The following is an 11,991-nucleotide window of genomic DNA, read 5'->3' on the forward strand; positions in this document are numbered from 1 at the left end:
CTATTGATTTATCTGTTTAAACTTGCTACTCTTTTGAGAGGGTGACTGTTCTTCTAACCTTATTAGCTGAGCAGTTATATTACTTTTAGGTGTTGATAAAAGCCTATTGCCATACACTGCACCAGTGCCACTTGCTGGGCTCATCTGTTGTATCGTTGTGTGTTCAAATGGAGGATTACCAATTTTCTGCAATGATGCTGTTTCACTAAATGAGAAACCTAAAAGGTGGATTTCAAGTTTTCTATAGAAAAATCTAGCAACTGGCACTGGACATTAGTTCAATACAATGACTGGATCATGACTGCTAGTGCTTCTGTGCATAATTCTTAAAGGTGCATAGATAAATTCCATGTCCTTTAACTATCCCCTCCAGGCGTTCTCAGATCACTAGGATTTTGTTGTCTTTAAAATAAATTCTGCAAGTGGTGGGAACATTTTTCTTAAGTACGTCAGGGTGGTAAACACCAGGAAGGGAGAAGAGCTATTTAAGTTAAAGAAAAATGTTGGCACAAGAACAAATGGGTATATACTGACCATGAATAAATTCAAGTTGGAAATTAGAAGGTATCTAACCATCAGAGGAGAGAGGTTCTGGAATGGCTTTCCAATAGGAATTATGGGGGCAACAAACAACCTAGTTAGTTTTAAGACAGGGCTTGACAAATTTGAGTGGAATTGTATGACGGGATTGCCTTTGATGGTGCACAACTGCTCTTGGTAGTCCTGGGGGTCTCTGGTTTATGTCTTATGTTCCTAAATCTCATGCTTCAGGACTTCAGCCAGTCACCTGCAGTGGTCAGGAAATGATATTTTTTCACTAATGTATTCTGCTTTTTTTGGTCTCCTTCCTCTGAAGCATCAGAGATTGCTACAGATGGAGATTGGACACAGGATGGGGTGGATTGGTGCTCAGAATTCTCTCTCTCTGGTGCTTGGCTGATGAGTCTTGCTCACATGCTCAGAGTTGGACTCACTGTCATACTCAGGGTCAGGAAGGAATTTTCCACCAGGTCATATTGGCAGAGATCATGTGTGGGGGTGGGTGGGTTCACCACCTTCTGCGGCATACGGTGTTGGTTGCTTGCTTGGATCATGTAGGCGTATCTCACTAAATCAATTTCCTGCCATTGCAGAGACCTCAGGTTTTGGTGCAATTTGGTCCCTCCTGTCCTCTGCCTGTGGCACACAATAGTTAAGTTGCTTGAGGATTGTAGTACTTTGGTCTAATTCTAGTTGTTGAGTTTAGTCTGTGGGTGCTGGGTGGCGGTTGGTGGCCTGCGATATACAGAAGGTCAGACTGGATGATCTGGTGGCCCCTTCTGGCCTTAAATTCTGACTCTGTGACTCTAAATCCCATTCAATCACTTGCAAGCTAATTTAGTGTGGGCATTTTTGTCTGTATCTTTGTGCTCCAGCTCAGAGATGCAAATTAAGGTCCAGCTAACACAGCCAAGTCTTAGTTTAGCTAAAATGAATAAACAAAAGATGTGGAAGTGTCAGCAAAGATGTGAAAGAGGGACTGCAAATATCCTAGAAGTCATATGGGAATAGGATCACTGTTTTCTGTCTTCCACACAGGAAAGTGAATATTCTGGCTGTAGTCACATCATATCAAGTTCATGACTGTACAATAAAAGGAACAAATCTTTTACACCTTGTTATTTCACAGCTTGTATAATAAAGGTCTGTCATATAATATCTATTCACTTCATCAAGGAACAATCACTATCTCTTTGTTTTAGTTCAATGAACTTAGATTAGATCTTGATTATCTCATTTGAAGGGAGTTGTATTTTAATTCATTCTAAGTGGGGTTCTACATTATGACTAACTTACATCTCATTCGGGTTTTAAGTCTGTTGTTTTAGCACCTACTTCCTCTCTCCAGAGAGATTTTCTCAGACTCTTAAAGAAGATCAAGGCAGTACCTCCTTGCTAGGTAGCTCCCACCCATACATAGTGGTGGCAACCTCTCTGCTGATGAGGTGCCTTATATCAGAACACAGCTCATAAAAGTAGGAATTCCAATGCTTTCTGTAAAGCTCATTTGTCTCTGCCTGCAGGCAAATTCCAGGACTTAGCATTTTGCTGTTGGCAGTCCCCTCAGCCAGCCTTTCCAAGCCATTCCTGCATGTTTACTTCCCTTGTTTTGTTGACTGGCAAATCCATATTTCATATATCTTTTCTTTGGCTTGTGTACAGAGAGCACTAAACCAGCTCTGACCATAAACCAGGGAGATGTATGCAGACTGTTGCCTAACACGTTCCTTCATATGATGTCTCTTTCCTCCTTCACCATTTCCCCTCTGAATTTGGTCTATTCTAAGAATGCCTGTTTATTTAACTCCTAATCACACACTTGCTTGGTGATCCTGAAGATGAAGTTGATGACTCATGCACAACCGCACACTTACCTCTCAGTGTCTCAATGTCATAGAAAGCAGCAGCAAATCTGGTGGAGCGATGGGACGCAGATCGGGAATCTAAATGGGAGAGGCTTTTGAGTTTTAGTCTGCATTTCCACAGCTTCCAGTCCTCGGCGTGAGTGATTCGAAGCAGCTCTTCCAGACTGGCTGCGTTCCTTATCAGCTGTTCTGACCGTTCCAATGCTGACAGAGATGCCCTCTATGATGAAAGAGGAACATCAGAAGGGCAGTGCACTTGCAATGTGTATAGAATGCAGTATACAAGAACCACACTTTAAAAAAACAGCACTTTACTTACAGTGAGGCAGCTCCAGGAGACATTGTGCTTGCCTGAGTCACAAAGCCTGCTGGAGCTCCTGCTGGAATGCTATAACTCTCTTTCACCCTCAAGGCAGACCTGTACCTATAAGACCCAATCCAGCTTGTTGCCTGATGTCAGTATTAATAAAATACACACATTTGTGAGAGGGTGTCATGTTCCAGGACTCTACATAGAAATGCAAGGGTTTTCTGCTGACTCAGCCTGATATAAAGATTAGTGCCCTGCCTACAGCATTATTTCTGCTGACTCAGCAGAACAGATGACTCCGAGTAGCTGTAACCAATGTGAAGATAAAGGGTTTGCATGTCTCTGAGGAACTGGGGAACCAGGGGTAAGGCCATAGACAGGGAGAAAGGGGAGGGAGGCTCTGCAGGAAGACATCCTAGGAACAAGCCAAACCCAGGAGAAAGCTTTGATTGAGGTTCATGGTTTGTTAAAGGCTAACTGCAGGAAGAGGGATGAGTTTTGGACATTAACCCAGGGTGTGCACAGAGCTGAGAGCCAGGTGGAGAGTCTGCCTGTTCACAAGAATCTTACCTGTTTTCCGGTATTAATTATTGGCCAAATCCTGCAGACCTTACTCAAGCAAAACTATTGTAGTCACTGAAAGTATTGTTCACAAGTGAATTTACAGCTGTGGCTTTAGAATATTAATTGTTATTGGAAGCGTACCATATTTCTCTGAGTGTGTGCGCACATGTGTATTGTGCTGTGATGGGGCTCATGGTAATAATCTTTTGCCACATGATGAAGTGCTGCCCTCCCTTGGATCTTATCTCATCAATTCTCATAAGCAAAACTTCAATTCTTATAAGTAAAAGAACATTAAGGAAACCCCAATATATGAAATTGGTGATTGAGCAGGTAATAGTCCAAGATCTGTATCAGTACTAAGCCAGTGCTCCATATACAGTCAGGAAGTCACCATGCTGCATGAGGAGCAGTCTTCTGGACAAGATGTAAAACCAACAGCCTGACTACATATGTTGTTAATTATCAAAACATCCATGGCATTTTTATTTTTATTTATTTATTTTCAAGAATATAGATGTTAGCTCGGATGTTCTGGCCAACTTTGTTTTTGGGTAATTACTTTCCACCTACCTAAAATTCCCTGCTTAGGTCACTTGAAATAAGTTATTCACTCCTATCCTAAGCCTGTATGTAGCGTTACTCTGTACTCTGGCCTGTGGTCATGTTTCATCTTACAGGCTGCTGTGTTTCACTGGTGAGTAAAGTGATTTCTGCTGTAGTTTACATTTAGTGAAGCCTGAAAAGTGCTTTTTAACCCTTCTGGAAATCTAGCCCAAAAGTGTAATATAAATGTGAATCATTATCACAAATACTGAACTGCAATGCCATTCTAGTTCTGCTGATCTAGGAAAGCTGAAAGAAAAGCTGAGAAAATAATTTGTAATAAATAATTAATTGTAAGAATTTTGCCTATTTTTTTTCCATTTGCAAATTGTCTGCTTGATCCCACAGACGCTAAGAGCGTAAGACCAGTAATGAAGCAGTTAACGAATAAGTAGCTCAAGTGCAGTAGAATGGAATAGAACGGCAAACACCCTCAAACAGTACCAGGATGTCCTTTATTATTGCAATAAGACATTCCAGCCCAATCAACAGTGTCTGAGACTTTTAAACCAGATTTAAATTAAAGGAAACTTGTAAAATGAGACTATGATATTATGCAAATTCAAAGAGATAGCTCTGTACTTTGCATGAAGGCCAGTGGTTTGAGGAGGAATTTTTTGTTTGTTCTTTGGGGCAGGGGAGGGTGTTAAAGAGTTTACTAAGGGATTTCCTAAAAATTACTATTCAGGCAAAAAAGTCTGACAATACTAAGATCAAAGAACACAATAAAGAGAAAAGCACGAACACATCTGCATGATCACTGTGAATCTATGCCTCGTCTACACTAGAAAGCCATACCACTTTGATTATACCTGTATAACTCTCTTCACTGTTCCAAGCCCCTCAGTTTTATAGTGCAGCTGAGCCAGCTGTGAACCTGCACAAGGAATAGTTCCAGGTCTTTTCATATATTAGATTCTTTTGGGGGGGTGGAAAAGATTTTATAGTCATTTTCTTCTCCCCAGTAATCCCCATCCTAATCTACGGCGCCCTGAAGTACTTTACTGCTAAGGCAACAGCTGCGGAGATAAACCATTGCTCCCTTAGGAGCACTGCTTAGCCTGCTCAAAGTTTGTACCTGATCAATGGTATGGAGAGGGAATGATGCGGGGGGTGGGGCAGGGTGATGCGAAGCCTTTGCCCTCTAGCATCTTGTATTCCATAACCATTTCCACTTCACTTACTGACAGAGATCGTCCGTCATCCTCAAAGGCCCCGCCTCAAGCACAACTGTCCTTCCAGTTGAAAAGACTCCCTCCAGACTAGGGCCCTGATTCCGCAAAGCACTTAAGCATGTGCATATCTTTCAGCACATGCTTAAGTCTATCCCTATTCAGAAAAGCACTTAGAATCATAGAATATCAGGGTTGGAAGGGACCTCAGGAGGTCATCTAGTCCAACCCCCTGCTCAAAGAGCATGTGTTTAGCTTTAAGGGAGTTAAGGACATGTTTTGACTTCACTGGGACTGCTCAGACCTTAACCTAGTGCTTAAGTACTTTGCCAGATCACTTTGCCGGATCACAGACAGAGTGTTCAGGACCTTGAAGGCCATCATCCCTCAAACCATAGGGTAGATTGAACTAGCCTTCTTAAGGCTTTCAGAAGAAGGGATAAGGCTGTGTAGCATTGAGAGGAAGACAGACTTCAGGTAATATTTAACTAGCCATTTCACAGTCCTACCAAAAATTCAGCAGCCTAGATTCTTTGGAGGTTGGGGAGGTTTTCTGAGTTGGGTCCCCCACTCTGAGTCAAGTGGAACAAGAGCCAGAAAAGTTTAGTTCAGAGAGTGTAATGTGGAAATCTTAGTTCTATTGGCAGGGATATTGTAATAGACTGTGTTTCTCCTATTTCCAGTCAGATCACATCGTGTATACATGGTTTTTCATAATTTAAGAGCATTCAAAATTAAAAACTTTTTAAAAGAGTGTGAAAATGCAGCAAACCTGTTAATTATCCATAGCCTGTGAACTCTGAGACACAAAGGATTCTACAGTATTATGCACTGTTTCTTGTGGCAGAGAGGCAATGAATATTGTTTGATACCAAAATCATCCAAGAACATACACGTCTCGTCAAAGAAATTGTTCTAAAAATGACCCCGTACCGTGAAAACATGAAAACTCTAATACTTTCAAATAATAATAAACGTGAAGCACCATATGGTTGTCTGGTGCTGTAAAACATGCAGAAGAGGACATGATCGTGCCTGCTTATTGCTACAAATCTACAGCAGACAACACATATTACACACACACACACACACACACACACACACAGGCCGGAAAGCCTTATCGTAAAACAGTGCAGTTGTGCCGGTTTTAGACATGACAAATCATGGAAAGGCTCCGCAGAAGATGGGTGCGTTAGCATTTCCCAAGCCCACCTCCTGCTTGCTGTTCAAATGTCTTTTCCTCCCTCCACCACAGCCTCCCTTTGGGGACAAAGGTTTAAAGTTGATTGAAACAGAAGGGCAGTGAGCATCACACAGCCAAGGAAGAGGGGGAGCAGTTTGAGCAGTGCTGCTTATCAAGGGCCTGATCCTGCACCATTAAAGTCAATGGGAGCTTTGCGATTGACTTCGGTGAGTATAGGATCAAGTCCCAAAAGCGTGGAAAAGGAGGGGAGCTCCCCTCTGCTTCAGCAGATGATGGGAGCTGCATTTTCTCGGCTATCTCTGACTTCAAGCAATGTGCAGAGGGCACCTCCCACTCACCTCTCACTGCCCTGATCCTATCCCTTCTGCACTCTTTTCACGTTCCAGACATGGCTTCTTCCACTGGTCCGTACCCTGGTCTGTGCCAGACAGCCCATCTCTACCTTCTTTCACTTCAATTCGGTCTGCAACCATCTCCTGTCTGCCCACTCCATCTCACACTGCTCTGATCCTCACTGTGCTTTCTAGTTCGGTGTCAGACACTCCTTCTGCCAAGGCTCTACCTTTGGAAATAAGTCTGGTTGGGTCTGATCAGACTTACTTGTGGTCAGGTAGTTCAGTCTCAGGAGGGCTGGTCAGACTGGAGGATTTTGGTGCTGAAGGATCTCTCACTCACTGTCTTCCCCTTTCCTTAAGCTCAGTCCAGGAGGATGTGGAAATATCTGTCATTTCCACTGTTGTTATTATTGTATTGTGACAGAACCTAGTCATGGACTGGGATCCCATTGTGTGAGGCACTGTACACACAGCTAATAAAACCACTACCCATGCCTCAAAAAGCTTACCATCTACAATGCTTTGGGAGAGTCATGAGAAACTAGTCATGATAGACTCATACACATGACCCTAAAGTGAACAAAATCACGTTTCACGCTATTTCATGGTAAATCTGACAAGTTTTACAATGTTCAAATACTGAAAAGCACACACTACAAATGACAAAACACAGATGCTATGGCCTGCAGTAAGAGGTTCTGCAGGAAGACACAAATAACAAATATCAAAGTCTTATGTTTACATAACTGATCCCAGGCTCTTTGGTTTACAACCATTTGTAATATTATTTTTGAACTGTAAGAACGGATTCCATACCAAAAGGTAATAATCATATTTGTACTAGTGTCAAGTTGTATGTTTTTCCATAACACTGAACTCTCAGATTTTCCAAAGCTATCCTTCAACAATAAGAGGAAAATCTGTTTTCCTGCACTGAGCTATGAACAATCTCACAGACATCAAGAAACAATTCCTCAGGTCAACTTTGGGATGTTTAGATACTTATAACTTTTGTATTTCCAAAAGAAGCCATAAAGAGCTAACATCTATCTTCTCTCTAATAATTTGAGACGTGTGCAGAACCCTAAAACTCCCTAAAATAGGTAAAACTGGAATGGAAAAGAAGATGGTGCGAGCAAAGGCCTTTCCAACTTGATTTACAAAGACAAGGACAGCTCCTCAGTGAGTATGAATTAGGCATAGCTCCACTGAATTCAATAAAGTGCTGATATACATCAGATGAGGATCTGGCCCACAGACCATACAGTATACCTATAAAGTGCAAACTCAGCCCTGTCCTGAGATTGGGCTTTACTGACAAAACAATCCACAATCAGATGACACAAATATCAGTAACACCTTCTCCCTAGCTCCTAGGTTTCCTTCCCAAGGATTGCTCAGCCCACACCCTACATCTTAACTCTCTGTAGAGCCATCTGCACCAGTAAGTCAGCAGAACCCACCTAACACTTTCCCAGCAGGAACAACATCTGCTAACAGGGTGGGGATGCTTAAGACTAATAAACTGCTGGCCTGTTACAGATGGATTTTGCACTTTTGATTTGTTTGGACTTTGGACCATTCAGCATCTCATGCAGGAATTTTGCACAAATGGAAAAAGATGAGTGCAAAGTAATAAGAAAAGAAGAACATACTCGGGTCTTAAATTCATATGAGGAACTGTAAAAGAAACAAGCGTATCTGCAAATCAAAAGCCACTTTCTTCAAGGACTGCAACAATCAGCTTCTTCACTTAGGGAAATGTATCCATCGTGAAACCTATCCAGTGCAGAACGAGAGACAGAAAGCTTGACTAAAAACCAAGGTTGCATTTTCATTAATTTGACGATGGTCCCACTTGTACCTTTCACTCTATGTTCCAACACATTACAACCCAAGAAAGGCCTCATGAAAACCTTATTTAACTGATAAAATCATCTCCCCAAAGTCCTACCCACACCACCTTCACACCTAAGCAAACGTTCCAGTGCTTTCCAGACTCACAGACATGGATGCTGTTGTAATGAGCACTACATAAATAGCAATGGAAAGCTTAGCTATGACTCCTATGTCTCAGGCCAGGGAATGGGAGACCTCACTAATATTGCCCTGTTTCATGGAGCACTGATACAGCTTCTCAGTGGCTAAGCTATAAAGAGAAGCCAACTGCTGTATCTCGACACGGAGAGCGTCTGCATAACACAGCCTGGAGATCTTGTTAATACCATGTTACAAACATTTTAAAATAAGTTTGAAATAAATCTCTTTTTAACATTAATCCGTTTATCCTGGGAGAGCGCTACTCACAATGTAGCATGAGCGTCTGGACAATTTCAAACCTTACAGCTGACATTTGAAAATGTAAAAGGGACAAAGAATCTGGATGTGAATTTCTTCATCCTGGTAAGTAAGTAGGAGTACTGTTACACTCATGAGAAGTCATGTGGAAGGTGGTGAGATGAAATAATTACAATCTTTTTATCTAGTTATCTGTTGTATAGCTTCCAGTGCTGCTTGGATGCTATCCTCAGAACTATGGCTGATCCAGCCTTTAAAATAATGTGTGTATTAATCACCACAGCACTGAAATGGCCAGTTACTTTGGTGTTGCATGTCTTTGTGTGGTGTATCTGAAAATAACCTAGTTTTTATTCATATTTATTCCCGCATGTATATGTACAGAAAATGCATTAGTCAATAGCCATTATGGGCCCAGTTTGCAGAGACATGGAACACCCATAGCTCCCATCAACCTCCACTGGAATTGTGGATACTTGGTACCCCTGGATACTAGAGCTTATAAGATGATGTGGCCACAGACCTCCTGTGCTGCTTGTGTGTAGAGCTGTGCAAAGAATCAATTTTTCAGTTCAGAGGCTAAACTGAAACATTTAAAAAAAATATGGATTTGTTTCGGGTTGAGCCAGAGTGAAATTTGTTTGGTGAAACAAAATGTCCCCAAAGTGTTTGTTTTCCATTAATTGAAATCTTTTCTTTTGATTTTGAGGTTTTTAAAATGTTTTTACATTTAAAAAATTAAACTGTGGGAGATTCCAAAATGAAACATTTTTCTGGAATTAAAAGTCAAAATGTTTCCTTCCAGAATGAAACAAACCATTTCAATGTTTCTGATTTTTTTTTATATCCAGCTAAAACAATTTGCCAAAATTGACCCAAATCTGCAAATTGTTTAGGATGACCCAATCTGAAAATTTTCAGCAAAAAAATATTTTGCACAAAAAGTTTTGCCCAGTTCCACTTGTAGAATTACGTGGGTATTACTTGGGTAGTAGCAAATCTCCTTCCCCACCAGCCTACCCCATCACCAGCTTATGTCAAGCCACCACAAAGACCCATATATTATGTGGAGGCTCCTCTGTTTCGCCATCCACTCTTGGGTTTAAGCAGTGGTGGCAGGCTTGTGTGGGCTCTGCAGCGGCATGAACACCACTTGAGGAATTCCAATATCAACATCATTACTATTATTATTACTGTACAGCCTAGGAGCCCTAGTCAGGGATCAGGACCCCATTGTGCTAGGTGCTGTACAAACGCAGAACAAGACAGTCTCTATCCCAAAGAGCTTACAATCTAAATAAAAGACAAGAGACAATGGATAGATACAGACAGGCAGCTGGGGAAGTACAAGGAAATGAGACAATATTGTTGAGCATGATAGGCAGTAGTCTGGGAAACCAGCAGCTGAATCGTCCTGTTTTTTGTAGACTTATAGTGCAACAGTGACTTTCACATTTGCAGTGCTTTATACTAAAATTATGAGAGAAAACCTTGAGCAGCTTGAAAACATCAGACTTGCAAGAGTAAATCAAAGCCTTATTAACAACCAACTGCGGTACCCTATAAAATCCTGTATCAAGAGTCCAGCTTTACCATATGTCTAACAAACTAGAGTCTGGCTTACAGTAATTATGACATCACCAGCAATGGTATGTCATTTCTGAGTAGCATTATGGAAATTCTCTATTTCTCGACATTCCATCTGAACAATATTTCTGAATCTATATCAGCTATGAAATCATGACACATGAATTCCCATCTGTAACACTATCCACTGTGAAGTACTTGCCTATAAGTATTATTATAAATGTTATAAATTATAAATTAGCAAAGTACTTGATTTGCACACTGCACATGATAATCATTAGCTACAGTAATGTGCAAATCAAGCACTTTGCTAATTATCAACGTGATCCTAAACAAGTAATTACATGTTTTGGCTTCCTAGTAATAGAGTTCCAATTTTAACATTGCTGTCTTGTATGAAATGGGCTGATCCTGAACTTGATGGCCTCTTGCTTTGTTATAGGAAGCCGGCTTAATATTCATATAGTAAAGTTCCATGTCCTCATTCTAGCTTTAAGTGGTCATTATTTGGCTGTTGAATATTGCGCACCTGTCTGGCGGACAGCTCACTTACCAAATCTCTGGACGTGCAACTTCATTCCATGATGGATTAAAATGAACACTCATTCAATAGTTTCCCACTGTGGCACATGTGCTCCTACCCAAAATCAGGAGAGACACACACACAGCTCATGAGTACAGGCGAACCACGGCCAACTTGAATTTACCAATTCAGGACTACCTCCAGAACCTTCCAAAGACACATCTGAAATCTTGCAAGGTTTTTAGGGATTGGGCTAAAGTTCTTAAAGCATCCTCATTCCATCCTGAGGCACACTAGAAAGACTTCTGGGATAATGCTAATGTCCCAAACAAACATCTGGTTGCCAACCCCACTAAAAAACTCCTAGGCTTCAACCTACCCTGGAAACAATGGTCTGCATTGAACCATTTCAGAACTTTGCACAGCAGACGCTGTCATCTCTTACAGCTCTGCAAGATGAGAGACAATGCACAATGTGACAGTGCACGCCAGTCGCAAACTACAGATCACATTGTAAATCAGTGCCCGCTTTGATTGTTTGCCGGTGGCATGTCAGACGTATGCCAAACCACTTCTGAAGCTACTCACTGGTTCACTAATCTGGACTTAAGTTATTTGAACATTGCTACTCACCTCTTTTGCCTTAGGATAGGAAATTTGCCTCTAACACTTTAGAAAAAAGTGTAAGCTATCGCATTGTATTGGGATTTCTGTATCATTCAGACCATATGGTTTGTTGTCATTGTTATAGCAGGGCCCATACAGTGATGAGCTGGAGGGGCTCACAAAAGCTGCTTGTTGACAGAGCCAGTTTGGGGGCCCTGTAAAGGAGAATTTTATCTTTACTTTTTTAAAAGGCAGTCTCTAGCTCTTTCCCTTGCAAAGATAACCTTGAAAATGTAAACGTGTTGTGCACAAATGAAGTGCTAGGATTGACAAGACTATGCAGCTGGGCTCAATTTCTGCAGCAGGAAGTTGGAAAAGACT

The 11,991-nt window shown here is 41.4% G+C and overlaps 1 protein-coding gene across 1 annotated transcript in view; it reads right to left on the bottom strand.

Annotated features, from left to right (window-relative positions):
- Positions 1-11,991, bottom strand: part of LOC113406091 (vascular endothelial growth factor D-like) — a 33,376-nt gene that overhangs the window by 9,229 nt on the left and 12,156 nt on the right. The window contains exon 2 of the mRNA XM_026648626.2: positions 2,415-2,625. Within this exon, the coding sequence (XP_026504411.1) occupies positions 2,415-2,625 (211 nt within the window). The remainder of the gene's footprint in view (positions 1-2,414; positions 2,626-11,991) is intronic.

The sequence above is a fragment of the Terrapene carolina genome, unplaced genomic scaffold, assembly GCF_002925995.2.
Source record: "Terrapene carolina triunguis isolate 2854851 unplaced genomic scaffold, T_m_triunguis-2.0 Scaffold22, whole genome shotgun sequence".
Taxonomy (NCBI): domain Eukaryota; kingdom Metazoa; phylum Chordata; order Testudines; family Emydidae; genus Terrapene; species Terrapene triunguis.